Source organism: Cervus elaphus, chromosome 7, assembly GCF_910594005.1.
Source record: "Cervus elaphus chromosome 7, mCerEla1.1, whole genome shotgun sequence".
In the NCBI taxonomy this organism is placed as follows: domain Eukaryota; kingdom Metazoa; phylum Chordata; class Mammalia; order Artiodactyla; family Cervidae; genus Cervus; species Cervus elaphus.
In genome coordinates, this window is record NC_057821.1 from 7,556,129 (window position 1) to 7,580,343 (window position 24,215).

Below are 24,215 nucleotides of genomic sequence, written 5' to 3' on the forward strand. Positions count from 1 at the left end.
CTCTAATTCATTGATGCATTAATTTTCCGAATACAGTAATTACCAAATCAGACATTACTAATAGAGAAATGAATAAAAATCTACTGCCTCAGGGCATTTAACAATGCCCAAGGGCCCTAACATATTTCTGAAAAATAAATAAAATCTCCAAAAGTTATTTGTTCACTAGAAGAATTAGCCTTGCTAATTGTCACACATGAGATAAATTTTGAAATGTCTCAACCTTTTAGTTTATAAAAGTGAACACATTACTTCAATTGACACACTCAACATGGAAAATACACAAACAGTGCAGAGTGATTAAAGAGAAACACATTCATATTGTTCAACCCCAGCATGAACAAATTTAGGAGCAGAATGAAGAAAACCTGATCATCATGGCAGGAGAGAGATGATAAAGGATCAGTTCTAATCAGTCAAGAAAGATTCCACGTCAAGGTTGCCATTTCCAGAGTTCTCTGAATAATAAGAAAGATCATTTCAATCACCCAGTGTACGGGAAAAATTTTTCCAAATCATGACTGTTACTAGGGGACACGAAAACTGACGATGAAACACACATAGGAAGGAGATTTAGAAGAAACAGGGCTTTCAAACTGAAGGGAAATGGAACTCCAGCAGCACTGAACTCCCAGCTCCAGAAGCAGGGTAAAGGAATTTTTTACCCCGTTTGCCTTTCTGAAAAGTCACTGAACAACTAAGAATGGAAAAGCAAAGTAAGACAAGTTTTCACAGTTCTCACATAGATTTAAACAAATAATTTTACATTGGATAAAAGGAGATCTTACCCTCTCTTCCTGCTTAATCTCTACCATTAGTAATCCCATCCAAAACCTTCTCCCCACATCCTAGCACACCTTGGTTTTGCACACTTTCCTTGATCACCCCATATGTAGAATTCTAATCGTCTATTTCCTTGCCCTTAGAACAGATTCTTAGGATGGATTCCCAAGTAATTGAGAGACTTGCTTTGGTACCTTTCCTAAAATAATGAGTTAATTTTTTACTGGACTTTAAAATAATGACTAAATAATGTCAAGGTTTTACAATTTTTAATTTGTATGAGAATCTCTCATACCAAGAGGAATTCTGGCACCTAAATGCATCACATGATCTATTTTCAATTTTATTTTCAGGAAGTATTAAATGAAGATTTTTGAGAAATCACCTTACCCAGTGAGTTTGACTGCATGTGTCCGAAACTTTCGGTATTTTTCTGAGTCTTCATTTGTGCTGGTAATGTGTCTATATATCCCTGTCTTATAATTGAAGAAATCCTCATGAACTTGCATTATAGCTAAAATAAAATCCAACAGGATAAATGACATGATTTTAAATCATTATCTTTAAAAAAAAAAAACCTTCAGAAATTCTTACAGAACAGTCAACAATTACCGGGGGTAGAATCTAAAAAGGAATTTTGCAGTTCAGCTTAATTTTCCATCCTACTTAATCGATTGAAATATTTTCTAATTCACTTATAAAAGTAACTTTTAGCTACTTAGAATATTACTTAAGGCCACATTATACATTTAGAACTCGATCTATTTTTAATTGACATAAGCAGTATTATCAGGAGCTGAATCTTTGCAGGAAACCCACTATACTCACTAGTGATCACTATTTCTCCATTAACTGTTGGCTTCTCCACCACTCCCTTAAAATTCCAATTAAGCTATCAGTGAAGGGTGAACCTAATAAACAGGATTTAAAGTAATTGTCCTTCCTCCTTAGAAGTAAATACAAAAGTTTCCTTGGTGAGTTTGAATAAAAAGTAAACCCTTAGCAAAAAAATAGTCTGACAAGATTGCATCCCTCCAGCTCTGGGGAGCTAAGCCAATAGTGTATTATTCAGAAAGGAAGAGCTTATACTCTTCAGAAGGAAGAGCTTATATTTTATAAAACTCTCCTTTCTTCCCTCACCTAGATTATTTCTTTTTCTTTCCTGTATTGTGGCTGTTTTATTGAGAGGCTTGAACAATTTATGGTGAATACTTTAAACTTCTCCTCTAGAAGACATGAATTGAAAGCATTTTTATTTGGGCTAGTTACATATACCTTGACAACTATGCACAATGCTTGTCTTAGTTTGATGTGAATTTTAAATAAAATAAGAAATAAAGCCACTAACATTTGATAGATCCTAAAATGAAGCTTCTCCTCCAAAGTCAAGTATTACTTTTGATTTCTACTTTTTGTTTCATTTTTTAATGTTGCATGCCTTTTCTGATGGTGTTCAAATATTCATAAAAGAGATGAAATCTTCTTTTTTTACTTAAACACACCTTTCCATAGGATGTTAAGAATTTATATAACTGTACTCTATGCAGCTCTTTGCTTTTGTCCTCTTTCCCGCACCTAAACTTCTTTCAATTCTACAGATTTTAGAAGAATGCACACAGTACTATTTATTCACCATTCTATCACATTTTACATTCTTTTGAAAGGCAGAGGGGGGAAATTTGTACATTAGCACTGGCAACAACATGCAGACAGCCATGTTGCATCTACAGCAAGATGAGGCAACCAGCATTTATAACTGTGAAGATATTGCTATTGGCAATCTCTTCCACAGAGCTACTGACTTAGCATTCATAGCACCATGAATAAAAAGTACTCTTCAATGCAGAAAAATACCCTCCCCAACTAAAGAAACATGAGTGAGATGCCATGACAATTAACTTGAAGATGGATTCTTCCTTGAGTTTCTGACACCAAACAGACCTGATGCTCTAACTACACAAGTTACCACGGTATAATTTTACTTTTGGAAAACCGCACAAACTTATTACTTTCTACCTACACACAAGGGTAGGATACTGAGCTCTGTCTTCTGCTCTTGGTTCAGGCTGGCAGGAGGAAGGTTCTCAACAAACATTGGTTCCATGGATGCTGAACGATTTGAACTTCAACTTTATTATTTTCAAATTTTACCTCTGTATTTTTGATTTAGTCTGTAAAATTCATGAATACTTAAGTACCTGACCATTAAATAAACATAAGATATTCTCAATTTGCAATCATTATGCTGCAAATTTCTTTTAACTGATTAAAAGAATGAGAGAGAAACTTTAAACAGTAATATAATTATTTAAAGACTCAAAGAGGTTTAGATAATTCGACCAAAGTCATTTAAGTAGCTAATGTCAAAATTGGAATTTCAAATTCAACCTTGACTTCAAATGCCTGGCTTCCTTCAAGTTTGTCACACAAACTCTAGTTAATGAAGGATATATTTAAATTAAACATTAATTCTCTACTGTTTTTCTAGCCTTCAAAGATTACACAACTGAAAGAAGAAAAAAAAAAAAAAAACATTTCTTTTTATTCGTTTCAGGTTTTTTGTAAGGCCCCAGGATTTTAAAAATTGAATTCAGGCCATGTTCAGAATAAGCTTTGGTTTCTCAATAAATGCTAAGTGATGATAAAGATCAATAAAAGTCTTTCCAACACAATTTTAAAATCTGTAGTTCCTGTTAGCTGTTGAACCAATCAATATTGATTAGGCCGGCATTCAGAAACACAAAAATACATATAACCAATAGTTTCTTGTGTATACATCAAATGTTTTCAATTTAATTTTGGTTTGTTTAACCTAATTATTTTATTTATTTATCAATTCCACTGCATTGATAATATTAATGTATTTTTGGACTTTTCAGTATTCACAGCCTGAATTTCTATTTTAGGCCTCACTGGTTTTGTTCTTCCAAGCATTTCAAGGCAATATTTAATACTGGAAATATACACTGTGAACTTATTTTTATTCATACCATTGGTGCAAAATAAATTCCAATAGATAAGCAGAGGAACTGTGTATCAGATATAATATCTTCATATCAAATCAATGGACATTTTATAAACTAGTATATGATTTCCTTATTGATTTTAGTTTACTATCCATAACACATTTTCATAATAGATCAAAATGGAAAGCATTTTGTAAAACACAAAAATCATCCTGGCTTATTTGATTTCTTTCGAGCCTATAGGAAAAGGGAAGTGTCTACTTTGTTTCTATTGCTAAACCTTCATTTTTTTACAATCCATAATCTAATCCATTTAAACTGAAGTGAGAAGATTTTTAACACTATGTATGAGTCAAATATAACTAAACAAGCAAACAAGCCCTCAGCACTTCCTATTTGAATGTCTTTTGGGTCCATGATCACTTTGAATAGACTAAGCTGACTTTCATCCAATGTGTCATTAACATTTGTTCAACAATTCAATTTATGAATGAGTCTATCTTCTTCAAGTACAAGGGGAGCTAACGAGGCTATTAGGTGAGAATATCTCCTATAATTATATTGGTCTCACAACCATTGAATATTTAAGAATTATCTAAAAGCAAAAAAAGTCTATCAGTTATTAAGCTCTTTATATAGGAGTTAAATGCAAAGTTATTTATTAAAGGAATAAATAAGACACAATCATATTTCATCCAAGCCCACCTTGGGTGCATGCTAAGCCACTTCAAACATGTCCGACTCTTTGCGACGCCATGGATTGTAGCCTTCCAGGCTCCTATGTCCATGGGATTCTCCAGGCAAGAATACTGGAATGGATTGCCATGCCCTCCTCCAGGGGATCTTCCCGACCCAGGGATCAAACCCACATCTCTTATATCTCCTGATTGACAGGCGGGTTCGTTACCACGAGTGCCACCTGGGAAGACCAAGCTTACCTTGAACTGGTCCATTTTGCATGATTTCTCTCATGATCTCAGTTTCCTGGAAGGAAAAATATCAGTGAGCACCATTACTGTCGTCAGAGTACACTACACCTACTGTTTGGTCTATGATGTTAGGGGTTGTACAATCAGTTTAGGAATTATGGAACCCAGTGTGTCTTGATGACTTGCAATTTACTCTTAATCATGCTTTGAAACACTTGCATGTGAATCTCCACATCGGTGAAGTTGCTAAAGACAAGACACACCATGTTTCATTGACTCTTCCCACTGGCAAGATTTTGGAACAAAGAGAAAATATAATAATTTTTATGGTCAAAAAGAAAAAATTAAATAGAACACTGTTTTATCAGTGGAAAGTAGTGTCATCTCCATTCTTTGGTCCACAACAGTGATCCCAGATGATTATTTTGTAAGGTTCCTCAGTTTTAGCATACAAATATTTCTGTTTTCATCCACTAAAAAGTTGTAATGCAACTTTTAGGAATGACGAAGTTCATTCACATATGCACTTTGATTAGAGTACATCCCAGAAACTAGGACAGAAACAAATATTAACCCTACACCAGTCCTCAAGATATTTCCATTTCGGTGAAGTAGACAGACAATCCCATAACTAATTGCTAAGTAACATAACTATGAAATACTAAGTGACATAACTAATCATGATAAACTAAGTTTGATTATAGAGACAAGCACAAATACCATGGATGCAAACAAGAAAGGGACGTTGATTCTGCCTAGAAGTCAAGAAAACTTCTCAGAGAAGATGAAGTTTTGACCTACTTACTTGACTTGGAAGTGGGTGGGATAACCACTGGTGTGAGAGGAATCATCACCCGTCTAAGTAGAAGCAAAGAGGGCCGGTACACGTGGGGAGCAGACAGCAGTCAGTTTATGAGGAACATTATGGGCAGGTCGGAGATGGGTAGGTTGGTTGGACATGAGTCCAAAAAGCAGTAGTTCAGAACCAAGTCATGAAAGATCTGTATGTTATGGTAAGAATGTTGAACTGTATTCTACAGATAATTGGAAATCACTGAAGCTTCAAACAGTCTGAAAGTGAGAATGTCTGGGTGACACTGATAAGATGCAGTAAAATTCTCCCAGGATTTTAACATGACAAACTGGAATCCAGGGGGATCTTTTTCCCACCATGACTATGTCCATTTCAAGTCTTTTGTGGAGTAAAGCAAAGGATGAATAAAATAAGCTAATACCACAAAAAAGTCAATTTTTCATTGAGGTTTGCTTATCTTTTATCTGTCAAGTATGTATCTATGTATGTGTGTATAGGCTTCCCTGGCGGCTCAGTCAGCAAAGAATCCACCTGCAATGGAGGAGGTGCAGATTCAACCCCTGGGTCAGGAAGATCCCCTGGAGAAGGAAATGGCAACCCAGTCCAGTATTCTTGCCTGGAGACTCCCATGGAAAGAGGAGCCTGGCAGGATCACAGAAGAATCCATGGGGTTGCAAAAGAGCCAGACACAACTTAGCAACTAAACCACCATTTACTTTATATACACATATATACGCGCGTGTGTGTGTTATATAATAAACATAATTATAAAACTCTATTCCCACATTTTAAAATTTAAGGCAATCATTTGCACAGCTAATATTACAAAGATTAAAAAGTATACCCAAATTGGAAGTCATTAATAAACAAATAATATCAAAAATTATATCTGAAAGCATAGTATTATTTTAGAATATGCTTGTTTTTAAATAGTTTTAATAACAGCAGTATATATTTTTGAGAAAACTAACCACCAAGAAGTCCTGCAATTCAGACTTACATTGGAAGAGACCCTGTACGGAGGAGAACACTGGTAGATCCTATTGGATTTCTCGATGCTGTTGGGACATGGGGTGGTGGCATGCCGCTTCCCCCGTCCATCAGACCTACTTGCCATGGCGCAGCCATTGTTGGTTGCATTTTGGTCCTTGAAAAGTGGATAGCACGCATGCGATACCAGTCTATGAGGAATAAGCAAAGAAGTAAATGTAATACTTAGGAAATGCAGTAATGACTTATCTCCATACGATTTTACTGATTTGAATATCTATAAATTATTCTGGCTACTTACATGTAAGTTTCATGACATTGAACATAGTCGTTCAATCATAAGAACTCTTTCCCCGTCCCATTCCTATTTCTTCACTATAATTTTTTTTATGGTAAGGCATTTTATTTTAAATATAGCAGTGTGTACATGTCAATCCCAAACTCCCAATCTATCCCTCCCTCTAACCCTTGCCCTCTGGTAACCATAAATTTTTTTCTCTAAGCCTGTGAGTCTGTTTTGTTTTATAAATAAGCTTATTTGTATCAATTTTTTTAGGTTCTAAAACCTTGCTCAAATCCATTCTAATAAACACATTTATCTACCAAATAGAATTTTGTGAAGATGAAAAGCAACCATTAATAAAATACGTGGTAATATTAATAGGGGAAGGACTTCTTAAGTCTTCATCCATAACTATGATATAAAAAAGCCAAATAGATAGCCAATTTGATGCAAGACTCAGGGAACTCAAACTAGAGCTTTGTAACAACCTAGAGAGGTGGGATGGGGAGGGAAGGGGGGGTTTCAAGAGGGACGTGTGTATACCTATGGCTGATTCGTACTGATGGTTGGCAGAAACCAACACAATACTGTAAAGCAATTATCCTTCCATTAAAAATAGATAAGTTAAAAAAGCCAAATTTCCTATGAAAAAGAACAGGTTTTATCATATTCAGATGGAGTATTCTGATAAATTATAGGTTTTAAAATTAAGTATTTTTTACATTTTTATTGTTATAGATACTTCAATTATTATGTGCTTGTAATTCATGATCCTTTAAGAGAAATTATATATACTATACTATAGTATTGAAGTTAATAAGGTAGAAAGTTATCAAATATATACATTATACAAATGATAAAAGAATTTTTATTTTTGATTTTGAAACTGAACATAGAAAAATACAAATTATTTGGATCCAAATCTAACACAATTCATTGAATATGGAAGTAGACGATAAGGAAAATAAAACAGTGAATTTATTTTATGGATAGTTGATGTTCAGCTGGCCATAGAATTATGGCACTAGGATTGCCTCAAGGAAATTCAATAGTGTGAAAAAAGTAAGAGAATCTGAGTAAGGAGCATGAAGAAAGCTAAGCCACTTCCAAAAAATGTACCAGTGGATTACTTGGGGATAATGAGTACTATGGATTGAGGTGTGTCATCCCAAATTTATGAGTTTAAGCTCTAATCACCAATGCAATTTAGAGATGGGACATTTGAAAGATAATTAGCTTTTATTTGTGTGTGGTAACATAACTTTATTTAAACCAGTAGTGAAAATATTCACATTCTTGAACAATATTACTAGATTGGAAGCAAACCATGATTATCAGATCATGCATGAACAAGGTAAGGTTATGTACAAAATTTTCAGAAAGAAGAAAGCATAGAGTCTATATATGTGAATTAGCACTTTCTCTCCAGAAAATTTTTCCTTATGTTAACTTTCAAATCTCCCTACAAAACTGCCCCATGTCAGTTTAGTTATTCTGTATTCATTTACTTTTCTCTACTTTTCAAACATTTGTGTGCTTTACTTTTCAACCACAGATTTATATTTCTATATACAGATAGATAGTTATATCAGTATAGACAGATAATTAGCTTTAAATGAAGTCATGAGGGTGGGACCCTCATGCTGAGATTAGTACCCTGATAAGAGGAACAGAGACGTCTCTCTGCATGTGGGGACTCAGTAAGAAGGCAAGCCAAGAGGAGGGGTCTCACCAGAAAGTGATTTGACTTTGAGCACCTTCGTCATGAACTTAGCCTCCAGAAATAAAAACTCTGTGGTTTAGGCCAGAGTCTATGGCATTTTGGTATGTTAACCTGAGCAGACTAATACAAGGAGATTTAACTGGCTTTCAATGTTAAGTTATGTTTTTAAGCTCCTAAAGGGCTTTAACTTTTATTATAGTAAAATAATAAAAACAGAAGCTGACCAAGCACTATTAAATCAGGAAGGTATTAGCCCAAGTTGCCCATTCTAATCACCATCTTATTAGCAAAGCATTAGATAAAAATTTTGAAGAACTTTATAAATACCTAACATTCAGTCTCTTGAAGCACACCCAGAGCACCCAGTGGATGAGGAAAGAACACGTGGGCAGCACATACCTCAACTATTAGTTATCAGCTGCTATTTCCTTTGCCAGATAACTCAACTTTTAAGTAGATAAGTACTTATAGTAAACCCAGTGTTCCGCATGAGTATCAGACTACATGGGAGTAGAGAAATGCAACCTGCATCGTCTCAGCAGATGGGATTAATGGTGACAATGATGCTGATGAGTGGAGGCAACTATACAGCATGTCTTTATATCATTCCTCTGAGTCTTAGGCTAATTTTCCCCTGGCATTATCTATTAATCTGCCCGGAGAACTAACAGTCTCAAGATAAGTATCAACTCTACCCCCTTGGGGGACTCTACAACAATTTGGCTCAGAGCCACAAGAAGACAATGCTTACTTGTCTCTATTAATTTAGCTAGAAAAGTATACATTTTTTCAAACAATTGCTTTTGATAGCTTATAACTTCAGTAGATACCAAACAGGGATTATACTTAAATGAAATTCCTGTGTTTATATAGATGTCGCATATATATTTGTAGAGTTTTGGGAAAATGCAAAATGTTTTTTCCCCCTTATTCTAACCCAAGCAGCACTCTTAAAAATCCTAGAGATGCATGTTGGGGAGCTATTTACCCACGTTTTCTCAGGTACCACCAAGCCCTATCAACACTTCCGCTATTGCATCCATGGCGCTTCTTGGCACAGCAAGAGATCAAATTCTGAGGGGATAAGTTGGCGGTGTATCGACCTTGGGACTGAATTGCTATGCGGTCAGCTGCCACACCTGTTTCAAAGAGAATATTAATTAATATTCAAATGGCATATAATATTGCCAAAATTTGCATCCCCTTTTTGTCTGAATTATTAAACTAGTCTCTGAAATTTAATGGAACTTAAAGGCCAAATGTGATGCATATTCCAACACATTCCACCATGTCATAATTTCAGTCATAGTTTATGTCCAGTTTTGGCATTGCTTCATTATGGTACCATCTTCAAAGTCTTTTCTAGTTCCTTGTTCTTTTCATGTTCTATATACTTCTGAATTCTTCATTAAGAAACCTGTCAAGTGAAACACCTTACAAGCAAGAGTCATATCTTGCTTACACTTATATCACCTGCACTTAAAATGTGTGTGTGTGTGTGTGTGTGTGTATTGAATATAACTAACCTGAGGCAATCAGAAAATTTAATCACAGAAATATTCATTGAAAATTTATCCATGTTAATCTGATATAGTGGAATAAATAAAATTTTGGTTTTAATAATTGAGACTAACATGAATCTACATTACAAACTATCACTAATTAATACTTATGTATGGAATCTAGAAAGATAGTACAGATGGACCTATTTGCAGGGCAGGAGTAGAGACGCAGACATAGAAAACAGATTTGTAGATACAGTCAGGGGGAATCAAAGAGTGGGGCAAATTGAGAGAGTAGGATCAACATACATACACTACCATGAGTAAAATAGATGACTGTGGAAAGATGCCATATAACACAGAGAGCTCAGCTCCTTGCTCTGTGATGACCTAGAGGGCTGGGATGGGGGGATGGCTCAAGAGGGAGGCGATTCATGTATACATGTAGCTGATTCATTTTGTGGTATAGCAATTAAACTCCAATTTAAAAAATTATCAAAAAGCTACATAGCACACTTTTGTGCTTATAATTTTCTCGAAGATCATGTTCCTAATCTCAGTAGATGTAGAATTCACCTTGTTTTATGTATGTGTCTACCCTTTGTGACTGAACATTCTATTTGTTTAAATAATTCCCTAGCACGGTTGTTGTTGATGTTTGTTCCTTTCCCCAGCATACATTTGGTCACCACCTGCTAGGTGTCAGGCACAAGTCTAAACAGTAGAAATTGCAACAATGAACAAAATCAAGAGTCATCATCCTGACCTCATAGAATAATAGACTGGGGAAACTAATCAACCAGCAGCAGAAAACTATATATGTGAGCATTTTGATCATGCTACCATGATAATATGTGTGTGGAGATCACAAGAAATTGGAGTCAGTGACATTTTGGTACAGATTTTTGTTGTTGTTGGAGGCCTGATATAGTCTTCTTAATGTCTTACTCACTTTTGATTAAAGGAAGCACATTCATAACCTTTCTTCAACCTATCCACTTTTCTCAGAAGTTGTAGTTTTTAGTCATCAAAATTTTCTGTGTACTGGAACCCCTCACAGTGCTAGTTTAGAATTATTAAATTAGCACTGAAATAAATTATTTAAAAATAATTCCTTTACATATGTATTTCTATATACACATAGTTTTTATGTAATTATAGCACATGTACAATTCTGTAGTGCAATTGCTGGCATATTTTAGATGCTCAGTGTGTGTTGGATCTATAACCTCCTACTTGCATCTCAATTCCCATGTATTTTGTGCTAGGATACATTTCATAGGAGCAAAAATCATTATACCTCCATCTCTCTCAGTCTCAAGAAAATAACTCCCTGTTTCATAAAAGAAAATAGAAATTCCTTGATGCTTTGACTTTCAGTACAAGGACTCAGAATCAAGTATTCCTGTAACTATTCTCTGGTTCATAAAAGGCTTTCACAAATAATATTGAAGAAGACAGAAACCTGCCTCTGGGGCCACTTCTGGGACTTCTTGCCTTTCACTTCAGGCAGGTCACTTCCTTTGTTTGTGCCTCTTTTATAAAAGCAACGGCTTGAAAATGGGGACCTCTACTTTCCCTTCCAGCCCCATGAATCTGCAGACTCCAACCAAAGGATAAGAGCTTTAAATCTAATGATATTCAACATGTTGCTCTTATTACAGACATTCCTGAATCTCAGTGAAGGTTTAATCCAAATTCTCTTGAAATACTTAGAAAAGGTCAGAAGATTTAAGAATGACTCAGTTCAACAAATTGTTTTCCGCTCTTTATCTGAAAACTTTCACCGGGCTTTACCTCTGAGACTCACACTGTTATTTTTCCTGCTTATTTTATTCTGTCTCCAAATTTGCTCTGCAGCCGGCATCACCCCTACCATTCGGAACTCCTCCACCTCTTAGCTTCTGACATCTTGCTTAAATTTTATTTGCCTATATAACTATATTTTTATATGTGTGTATATTTTTAATTGTCTTCTTTATCCCATTTTATAATTTTTAGCTTCTTTGAAAGACAAATTTTCTCATTGTAACTATTGCTACATTGAATATGCAGGGTACAAAACTGTCATCCGTTAGGGAGAGGGACAGATGGACTTAGCCCTGTGCTGAGGCCGTCTATGGGACTGTGATCAATGGACCCCAAAAATACACAGCCCAGATCAGCCTAGCAGGTTACTTTCAGTATTTCACAACAAATATATTTCCTAAGACATCTTCAGAAATGCTGGTCTAGCTTAAACTTAAAGTAAAATTATTATATATCCCTTAGGAGGTGTAATACATTAACCACATAAACATAAAATGGCAAATGATGTATCTAATTAAATCTGTCCCCATCCAGTGGAAACCAGGCTCAAAGAGATTCCCATGCCAGAGAATGTTGCCCTGGGGGAATAAGCATTGCCATAGAAGTGACAGATGGAGATGCTCCAGGGTGAGCTCAACCAAATGCATCTTTTCTAGAACAAACTAGCTTATTCTATGGAGTGATATAGAGAGGCATTTAGAGAAAGTCTCAGCACTCCTCTGTCCCAAGAAGTGCCACCCTTCAGAGCCCATGAAGTTATTTCATGATGCATTCAGTACTTAGTCTCTTTTTGAGGACTCTTGGAATTATTTCTAAGCGTAGAGCACAGTTTTATGAAACTGATCTTTGCGAGTAGACAATGTTGTGTGAGGTTGAATTGTTGTAATACAATCAACACATTTTGAGGATACTTTGGAGACCAAATCTTGGGATTAATCTGAGTACTGATGTACTGGCCTTGTGAAACTGTATGAAGTTGCTGTAACAGTGGTATGTTATCCCTCACACTGCTTTTAATGAACTTTTTTTTAAGTCTTTACTGAATTTTTTTACAATATTGCTTCTGTTTTATGTTTTGGTATTTTGGCCAAAAGACATGTTGGATCTTAGCTCTCCCACTAAGGTTCAGACCCACACCCTCTTCACTGGAAGGCAAAGTCTTAACCACTGGGCCTCCAGGGAAGTCCCTCCTTACACTTCTGAAGTAGTTTGGAAACTACTCTTGTTAGAAGATCAGTTGTATCACTGTAGAGTCAGAATCTACAAAACTGATTTTATCTAAAATGAGATAAAGTCCATTTAATCTATTATCACTTAGTTCTGAAGTCTCTACATCAAATATATTAATTTCATAATTAAATATATTTCTGCAAATCTAATCAAGAGAAAATAATATAAGAATTATTTGTCTGTATAACATACATATTAGGATTACAGATAGTAATATGGGTAAAGAGGAATCTTACACTCTTCTTATGATCTGGCCTTAACTCTCAAAGAGCAAACAAATTTTGGCAACTTTTCTCTGTTGCTCTTTTGATCTACTCTCTATTTAAAATTAGTCTGTGAGGATAAAGACCAATTTCAGAGTAAAAATGGATTTTTATTTAATCTTCAGGTTGCTTTCTCTGGTAAGAGTAAGATTTTATTCTATTGACCAAGTGATAATATTTAAATGTTCTAAATTAAAAACCCTTTTAATTACTATCCCAGGGCCTAGAGTAAAAGGGAGAATTTAAGGAAGTAATTAAAATGATTTTATTACTTGCAGTGGAAAAAGCCCAGGATGCAGCACAATTTTTTTGATCCAAAGGGCTATGGGTCCATCCAGGCCATTTGTAAGATGCAATAAAGAATTCTGGAAGATCAGTAGTTTCAGGTAAAGAAGGCTAAAGAAGAAAAATAAGCAAATGTGTCAGAGCTTTTCCAATTTATCCCAATAACCACTATAAGAAATCCCCATGCCCTGTTATAATGTTTTATTATTTTGTACATTCAACTGTTCTGAATGACATTTCTTAAATGTATTACTTATGTAACATAGCTATTTCACTCTATGTTTAAAAATAGCAATTCAATGTGGGGAATCATAACATAGTACAAAATTGAAAGAACAGTACATAGAATGTGTTTTCTCAGTTACTATATAGCTCAATAATTCTGGCCATTGTTTTTGTTATCTTGAATATCCTGAGTTTCCTTACTAAAAATGCTGCTATTTAGGTGATGGAAGAAAAGTGTCAAATTCTCAAGTAGATTGTGATAGAGCGTCTGCATGAAAACGGGAAGAGCAGTATCACAGAAATCCTAGAAATCTGGGTGGTTTTAGATTCTTATGTCATCAGATTGGCCACACCGCAGAACCCTGGAGTTGAAGCAGAATAAATTTGCTCCTCTGAGTAGAGAGTTTCAGAGACATAGACACGGTCTCAAAGTCTTTCTACCTGGGACAGAAATACACATACCTTATACATTACTCATACCTTCATTTATTGGCTAATCAGTGTGCTTTTAGGAATTTATAATATTAAGCTAGCCCATGTTCCAGAAAAATAGCTAGATTAACATTGTTATTGCAATTTATCACTTTAGAATTCCATTTTAATAGTGGAGCTGGGCTATTTCCCTTCTGCTCTGTGGAAGCAATAAAGGTATAACACATTTTTTCAGGGTTGAGCTATTCAGAATTTGACATCCACTTGCCAAAGTTGACCAGAGAACTTTGTATATGGGAGGTATGCAGTATGATATGGGAGGTATGATAATAATGAGGAAACACACATCTATCTGATAGATTGCACAACTTTAAGAAAATCATTTCCTCCCCACAGGCATAATGTTATAATAATAGCATGTATTTTTTTTATGATTTACTGTTTAAAAATAAAAGTATACGAATGTATAATCCTTCTCTATAAGAAAAGGTGATAGAGAAACAACAGGCAAAATACCATATTTATTGAAAACATATTTACAGTTTTTATCAATAAGATCAATTCATGAAGCTCACCTGTCAGATCTTGCAAGACTTTTTACCAATTATTTAATATTGCTTTTCTTTAAAATAAGCCCAAAGGACTTGAGATCCAAGAAGCACATATTACCTTGAAACTTTATTTACTTTATGATACCAGACAATTTGATGTAATAAACACAGGGCAAATTTTACATCTCATTACTCCATGATTATTGCATTCCTCTATAAAGTAAGAATGTTTTCAAGAGCTAATAAAGAAAAGTAAACACCACAGAATAACTGTTTTTAGGAGTTGGTAATGAAGTCTGACTTCATTAAATGATTTTTTTTTTCTTGGTCAAAGGATAACTTAATAAAGGAAAAAAGTCAAGAGGATCAACTGACAGAGACAGAAATTCCATAATGACAGTGACCTAAAAGAAGCAAAAATTTAGTTTTAAAAATCTTTACACTCTTACATATGGACATTTTACTTTCATTGTAATGTTGAAAAATGTCAGCCACATTCTATTTCCAGATTAAGATTAGTCAAACTTGAACAGTCTCCCTGCCTTAATATTTCAGTTTTCATTAGAGATTAAATATCCTGTGAAGAATGTAAGAATTAAAAGCATTGGTGAATGCTGGGGAATAATTTACAATAATTGTTGCATTTAATAGAATCAAAATCTCTAAAAGTAATGGAAACCCAGTCACAGAGCAGATTGAGAAGTAACTAATCAAATTCTGGATATTCTGGACAGTGTTACTAAGAGCCCATGCCTGCACAGTATCCACTCGGCGAAGCCCCCCTTCATCCCCTAGTTGCACTTACTCCCACTTAAATGTGGATAAGGAGTGACCCAAGAATCAGAAGAAGTCTACAGAAAATATTATTCTCTTCTGACCAAGTTCAGTAGCAGTGCATACCAAGAAATTTCTTCTAAGCTACTTAATATTGGAGAAGAAAGGGCTGACTTCCAGTTGCTAACGGCAAAATGAATTTTTCATCTTCAATAATATTTGCCTTCATACCTGAAATCTGAAAGAGTTTTGCTTTGTTACTTGGCCAGTTTGGGTTTTTTATATGGAACTAGTTTCTTGTAAATATCATTAATCAGTGACCACACTATGGCAAGTACTGCTAGTCCTTCAGGGCTCCTTCTATTTATAAGTTTTAGTGATAGCAATTTTAGTTCAGTGCCTGCAGGCTCAGAAAAATGACTATATTTCCTGATCTCCCTTGGCTCCCAGGTGTGGCCACATTACTAAGTTCTGTCCCATGGAATTTTACCCCTTTTTATTTATCCTTTTATCTTTTTTTTTTTTTTTTGCTTGAATCCAGGACATTGTCAAATGTAAGAAGCATCCCAGCTTCAGAGGTGTGATAATAAAGAAAATGTGCCTGTGGAAATTGATGAACTGCTCTCTCTTAAGATGACTTCCTCAGAACACTAGTTCTGAGAAATTGTAATAGATAATTACAAGAGGAGCAGCTGATTAATCAAACAGTTCTAAGAAACAGTGGCTTTAAAAATTAAATAGTCTTTTTTTTGTCCTCACTGCAATATTTTTTAAAAACTACCTAAGTGCTGAGAGGCTGTAAGAAACAAAAATAATATTTGTGATTCTCAATGTGCGTGACCTAATGCAACGTATTCTACTCTATTTCATTTGATTTAACATCATTTTTGCTGTGAAGCAGATCAGAGGACTAGTGTTTCATGGAACTCACTTTGGGCAGAATCATCATATAGACTAAGTAGTTTCTAATTTGGGGAGTCTATGTAACCCAGAAGGACGCTACAAGATCATCTGGAAACAGACCCCCACCCATGTCCTCCACCTGCCTTTTGTCTTTAGAAGTGAAGTGAAGTCATTCAGTCATGTCCGACTCTGAGACCCCATAGACTGTAGCCCACCAGGCTCCTCTGTCCATGGGATTCTCCAGGCAAGAGCACTGGAATGGGTTACCATTTCCTTCTCCATATCTTTAGAAAACTTTAGTTAAAGAATGAATTTAATTAAAGAAATGAGAAAATGCAGAAAGAAAGGAAAACAGTGAAGCAAGACAAAATAATAATACTTTAGCCATTAAACAAAGTCCAAGGCCTCCTTTAGTTATTCCTCAAGGACTCTAGATAAATATTCAAGTCATGTCCCTTGAACTGTTTTGCAGATACTGAAACTCCTACCAAGGAGGCGAAGTTAACTATATGCCACCCGCAAGGACTTAGATCTCAGATGACTTTGAAGCAGAAGGTTAATGGTGTGGACTCCCACTTGCCTCACCACCAACCAGTCAGAAGAACGTCCACAAGCTCACGATGCCCTCTTTGACCTGTTACTATAAAACTCACTACCCTCTCCAGGTCAGAAACACAGTCTTGAGGGCAGTAGCCCGCTGTGGCCCTCTTGCCCGGCAAAGCAATAAAGTTATTCTTTTCTGTCTCACACAAAACTCTCTCTCTCTGCATTTCTACTCAACACCGGTGACCAGAGGCCATATTTCGGCCACAGCCAGAGCGCAGGTATCAATTATATCAGCACACCAAATCACCTCAGGAATCTACTTTTCAACAGCCCCCAATTTTTGTTCCCAGAAAAGGGAAAAAGTAAATTTTCACATTTCTCTCTCGAAGATGTGTCCCGTGGTGATCAATTTGGCCCCATGATGTTGATTCAATTACATCACAGTGCTATGCATCAGGCTTCAACTAGTAAAGAAAATAAAGTGAAAACTCAGGAACAGACGGATAACACATTCATTCTGCCACAAGTTCAGCTGAATAAGGAGTGAGGACAGTGTGTATTTCCTCAAGTTTGCTGAAGGGTTTGCAATTCTATTTTGAGGAGAGAGAGAAAGAAAAGAGAGAGCCTGGAAGAAACATAAGGAAATGCTTGATGCTCTTCGAATTTCAAAACTCTTGTTTCAGAGACATCCAGTTCTGTCCCTGGTTCTTCACCCGCAGAGTGGAGGAGATGCTGGGATGAACTAAAGGAAGTGTGCACTTAAAGTCCACCATGACATCTGCCTGTCATGTTCTTCTGCCATATCATTGACACCTACTGTATGCTATGACAAACCTAGACAGCCTATTAAAAAGCAGAGACATCACTTTGCTGACAAAGGGCTGTGTAGTCAAAGCTATAGTTTTTCCACTAGTCATGTTAAGGATGGGAAAGTTGGACCATAAAGAACATTGAGCGCCAAAGAATTGATGTTTTTGAACTGTGGTGCTAGAAAAGACTCTTGAGAGTTCCTTGGACAATAAGGAGATCAAACCAGTCAATCCTAAAGAAAATCAATCCTGAATATTCATTGGAAGGACTGATGCTGAAGCTGAAGCTTCAATACTTTGGCCACCTGATGTGAAGAGCCGACTCATTGGAAAAGACCCTGGTGCTGGGAAAGATTGAAGGCAGGAGGAGAAGGGGGCGACAAAGGATGAGATGTTTGGATGGCATCACCGACTCAGTGGACATGAATCTGAGCGAGCTCTGGGAGAGTGTGAAGGACAGTGAAGCTTGGCGTGCTTGCAGCTCACGGGGTCACAAAGAACTCGACATAACTGAGTGTCTAAACAGCAACATGAGAGGTAAAAAGACCTTGGTAACAGTCACTCTGATATTTCCCAAAGGTACCTCTCATTGCTCAGTATTTACCAACACTAAAATACATTTCAGAAAATAATAAACAACTTCCTCCTAGAGAAATGGATTTAGTCAATCAAATACTATGTTTTATCTAGATAATGATGATCCAGGTGATGGAGTAAATATTTCTTTCTCACTTCAATGATCAGTGGTTTTAAAAGTTATATAATATATAAAATGTTATTTTACTTTAACTTCCAACAAACAAAAGAAAAAGATGTTATTTTTTATTTGTTGGTGATGCCAACTTAGACACACTAATATCATGCATACTGAGTGTCTGAGAAAAGATGTGCTAGTAAACAATGAGGTTATTCCCCCAAATTTAGAACATGTTTATATACATCAATGTGATACCATATAATGTAGTAAAGTTACAGGCTATAAATGTTTATTATTGCTTATTGATTTGGCTGCATCGGGTCTGAGTTGTGGCATATGAACTCCTTAGCTACAGGTTTTAAATGTTATACCAGCTTTATTAATGTTTTAATAGTTTCCAAATAGCTCCAACAAAGAGGTGAGTCTTATTTGTGATAACTTAGTTAACTTCATTGTTCTTCCAGGGAATGAACAACAAAGCTATTAAAATTATATTTTTTTAACTAAGCCAAGTAGAGAAATGAACTCTGACTTTCCCTATCTCTGTTTGAAAACAGTATCTTTTATTCAAAATATTTGCAATATTTATAATAGGATATAACTCAGGGAAGCTTCTTAAAGTTATCTCTTAAATTCAGTGCACTTGAACTTGATGCCTGAAAAACAATCAGGTACAGAACTGTTCATTTGATTAGATTAGACTTGACATGATTTGATTTGATTTGATTTAGGAGCAGGGTAGAATTTTCAGGTTCACCAGAAATACATAAAGTCCGTCAGGGCCAATAAATCCAGAACAACACTCTATTTATGAAATAAAATACTCTAAATAATGAAGCCTTTCATTATTTAGCTCTTACAGAATTAACCAGTTTCAGAAATCTGTTATTCTCCCAAGGTTAATGCAAGGAAGAAAGAACAAATTTATATATTATATAATAACATTTCTGTTATGCTCAACTATTATATGAGCATAGTAGATTATGCTCAATCTATTATAACTGTGTGGTAAGTACTTCTTATTCATCATTTCATGGACTTCTCACAGGCCTGTGAGCTGGGTACCTCTGCTAAAACCATTTAAGCCAGGCTAAATAAGACCCAAGCACACAGAATGCAGAGGTCATGTCCATCAGGGCATATGAAACACAGCCATGTGACTAAACGCACTGCCTACATGTACCTATCAACAGACCTCAACTGTGTTGCTTCTGTTGGCTTCAGAGGACCTCAGTTCTCAGTTCAGTTGTTCAGTCCTGTCTGACTCTTTGCAACCCCATGGACAGAAGCATGCCAGGCTCCCCTGTCCATCACCAACTCCCAAAGTTGCACGCCAATTTTGCCTACAATCATAATAATTCTTTTCTTTCTTAGACACTGAGAAACCTTTGTTTTATTCCTGAATGTATTTCTGCTCCCTCCAGCACTCTTCTTTCAATATTTTAGCATCTCCTAAGTGTGTTCTGTGGAATATAAATCCTGTGGAATATTAGCCATCATTATACGCAAAGGAGAAAAGGTTCTATGATGTCATGAGTTTAGGAAATATGGGGTAACAAAAAAATGTCAATGAAGGAAGAGTTCTCTTCAGTATATTAATGAAGTGTGACACTTTGGAAGAAAGATACACCATTTCACAAATATATTTGACCACAGATAGGACACCTTTACTCCAAACCATGCAAGATTGATGGCTAATGGCACAAATGTTGAGAAATATTGAAATAAATTTCTGTGTTTTCTAACCTGTTTTAACTGTGTTTTTAACAGTTTCTAACATGTTTTTCTACCATAAAGAGAAAAAAAGTCTTAAGTGGTAGAATTTAAATTTGCAGGGAGCTATGGTCTTCTGAAGACCAGCTCCCCATCAGTCCCACTGTGAATTTATCAAGACAGCACACAAAGTCCCAATGGACTGACAGAGAATTGTTGGTTCATCTAATTTAGAGGAAAACAATTTGGAACAGAGTTGTCCAATCAAGACATTATTTTGAACAATCTCAAGAAAGCACCTTTAAGAAAAAGTTAGGCAAAGGTTGATCAGCCGATGTCATTTGACTTGACACTAGACATAATTCTAAAGTGGGTAGAAGTGAGTCTTCCTACGAAACAAGGAACTTCATGGTCTAGTCAGGACCCTCTTGGCCTCGTCCTTTCCCCTCTCACTTCCTCTTATTCAGTCTGCTTGTACCAGGGAAAACAATAAGATTTTATTTCCTCTTGTCTGCTCACACTTAGGACTGTCATCCAGGAAGGGTCACCAAAATCTTTAAGCTAGATTCTTCCTAACCTCCCATGATTAATATATTCTATTCCTCATTGTTACACATTGCAGTCTACAAAAATTCACTTGGGTTGAATTAATTCATACAGATTAACCAGGTTTTTCATATTTATATGATCATGGAACTCTTTGTAGAAGACAGGTTGATAAGCCTCTAACTTAGCTCAGAAGACATATTATGGGAATAATGGCCGCAGTCAAGCCATGAAGCCAAGAAGCCAGCTAGAGAAGAGAAGAGCTTTCCCAGGAACCAGGAATGACTCACAGTTCACCTTTCCCACTCAAGATAAAGAATATGATCAATCTCAGTTCTCATCCAGGTAATGTGCTCAAGGAAAACACCATGTCTTGGGCTGGTGATGCAGGGTTCTCAGAAGAACCACCCCAACTGCTGGTAACTGCCTATCCAGTTAGCACAGCTAGTATGTAACACACCATTCTATGTTGAAAATTGTATTTTAAAAATGTGGGGGAGGGGGAGTTATCCAGAAGCAAACACACACAAAATAATTCATTTCTACCGTATTCAGAGTCCATTTGATGTATTGGGGGTATTTTGTATTATATGTAGTCACCAGGCTAAGAATTAGCCTATTTTTAAACCTCTTCCTGTAGCAACGATTTTAACTCAGTTCATTTGATCCCATGTTATTCACTGAAGTACTTGTTATGTTTCTGATTTTCTAATATTTGACCAGATATCAGGACAATTTCAACACTCAGAAATTTTTTGAAGAGACTTCAGCCCTCAAGCTATTGTGCCTTGGAAACGGGAAGCTATTTCCTTGCTTTGTATAATAAGTGAGTAACAGAACTCTTACAGATCAGCCAAATTTTCCTTATTGCCTTCCTGGAATTACTTGGCAACTTTATTACATTAATTCATAGTGTTGGGTAATTTAAATTCTCCCAAAGCACTAATCATTTTTCATTTAAATATCACTTTAGTGACTTTTATGCAAACAAATCCCCGGGAGCCAATAAGTGATTTAGAATTAGATTTCCTTTTCCTATGCTATAAACTGTGGCAACCTGGGAAAGAAATGTACCTCATTCCCCTAGAATATAAAATACTCTAAGTTGCAAGAAAATAGAGCTTCAAAAGATATGTTAGAAAGAATTCAGAGAAAATGTATATTGACACCTAAATGAGTATTTGGCTTAGTGGGCCCTCACTAGAAGCAAGGGAAAAGTATTCCTTATAAAGGGGATGAATGTTTTATTTTCCCAAACAATTCGGTCTCTTTTTATCCAGATAAGGACAAAAATGAAAAAGAAAACAATGATCATATAATTAAGTCACTCAAAGTTATGATAACCTCTAAAGATATTATAATTTACTGATTGTAGAAAAAAATCTAAAAATATATCTATTGTAGCTGTTCAGTCACTCAGTTGTGTCTGACTCTGCGACCCCATGGACTGCAGCATGCCAGGCATCCCTGTCCATCACCATCTCCCAAGATTGCTCAAACTCATATTCATTGAATCAGTGATGCCAACCAACCGTCTCTTCCTCTTTCATTCCCTTCTCCTCTTGCCTTCAATCTTTCCCAGCACCACTATCTTTTCCAATGAGTTGGTTCTTCTCGTCCGTGACCAAAGTATTGGCATTTCAACATCAGTCCTTCCAAAGAATATTCAGGATTGATTTCCTTTAGGATTGACTGGCTTGATCTCCTTGAAGTCTAAGGGACTCTCAAGAGTCTTCTTCAACGCCACAGTTAAAAAAACATCAACTCTTTGGTTTTTAGCCTTCTTTATGGTCCAACTCTCACATGCATACATGACTATTCGAAAAACCATAGCTTTAACTAAAGGGACCCTTGTAGGTAAAATAATATCTCTGCTTTTCAGTACACTGTCTAGGTTTGCCATAGCTTTTCTTCCAAGGAGCAAGTGTCTTTTAATTCCATGTCTGTAGTCACCATCTGCAGTGATTTTGGATCCCAAGAAAATACAGTCTATCACTGTTTCCATTGTTTCCCCATCTATTGGCCATAAAGTGATGGGACCCGATGCCATGATCTTAGTTTTCTGAATGTTGAGTTTTAAGACAGCTTTTTCACTCTCCTCTTTCACCTTCATTAAGAGGCTCTTTAGTTCTTCTTCATTTTCTGCCATAAGGGTGGTGTTATCTGCATATCTGAGGTTATTGATACTTCTCCGGGAAATCTTGACCCCAGTTTGTGCTTCATCCAGCCAAGCATTTGGCATCATGTACTCAGCATATAAGTTAAATAAGCAGAGTGACAATATACAGCCTTGATGTACTCCTTTCCCAATATTGAACCAGTCTGTTGTTCCACGTCTGGTACTAACTGTTGCTTCTTGACCTGCATACAGGTTTCTCAGGAGGCAGGTAAGGTGGTCTGGTATTCCCATCTCTTTAAGAATTTTTCACAGTTTGTTGTGATCCACACAGTCAAAGGCTTTAGTGCCATCAATGAAGCAGAAGTAAGTGTAGTCAATGAATCATATTTGTTGATTAGAAATATATCTAAGCTGATCATTTCAGAAAGATATATGGTTCCAAGATTAAAAGCCATTTTGCTATTTTGAACCTGATTGGGTCAAAGTTAACTGATTCTACAGGAACACTCAGTACCATTTGGGATACAGATCTTTTAAAGTCCTGGCTCTGCTCATGATACAGAGCAACTTAGATGTCTATCAACAGATAAATGGATAAAGAAGACATGGTACATATATATATATATACACAATGGAGTATTACTCAGATATAAAAAGGAACAAAATTGGGTCATTCGTAGTGATGTGGATGAAACTAGAGTCTGTCATACAGAGTGAAGTAAATCAGGAAGAGGAAAATATCGCATATTAATGTATATATTATGGAATCTAGAAAAATGCCACAGCCGAACCTATCTGCAGGGCAAGAATAGAGATGAAGACATAGAGAAGGGAATTGTGAACACAGTAGAGTGGGGAGTGGCTGAGATGAACTGAGAGACTAGCATTGACATATACACACTAACATATATAAAATAGACAGTAGAAAACTGCTTCTCGCACATACAGTGAACTCTGCCCAGTGCTGTGATGACCTAGAGGAGTGAGGTGGGAGGGGAGGGAGTCTCAGGAGGGAGAGAATAAATGTATATATATAGCTGACTCACGTTGTTGTATAGCAGAAACTAACCCATTGTAAAGCAATTTTACTAGAGTAAAAAAGTATAATAGTATAGTCCTGGCTCTGCCATTTAAGTCATTCTAGGTGGCGTCTCTCTACTTCAGTGGGACTTAGCCTCTCTCTTTGTCAGTGCTCTTGTCTTTAAAACATAGATATTTACAGTACCCACTACATCAAGCCAAGAATTAGATGAGATAATGTATGAAAGTGCTAGTAAGTATGCTTGGCACACAACTACTCAATCCATGGCAGCTATTATGATC

General features: G+C 36.1%; 1 protein-coding gene across 4 annotated transcripts in view; it reads right to left on the bottom strand.

Moving 5' to 3' along the window:
- Positions 1–24,215, bottom strand: part of TINAG (tubulointerstitial nephritis antigen) — a 95,636-nt gene that overhangs the window by 48,107 nt on the left and 23,314 nt on the right. For all 4 annotated transcript variants that reach the window (XM_043907059.1, XM_043907061.1, XM_043907060.1 and 1 more), the window contains exons 5-9: positions 13,565–13,688; positions 9,477–9,627; positions 6,493–6,673; positions 4,688–4,733; positions 1,174–1,297 (exon numbers count right to left, since the gene is read on the bottom strand). In XM_043907059.1, the coding sequence (XP_043762994.1) occupies positions 1,174–1,297; positions 4,688–4,733; positions 6,493–6,673; positions 9,477–9,627; positions 13,565–13,688 (626 nt within the window). The remainder of the gene's footprint in view (positions 1–1,173; positions 1,298–4,687; positions 4,734–6,492; positions 6,674–9,476; positions 9,628–13,564; positions 13,689–24,215) is intronic.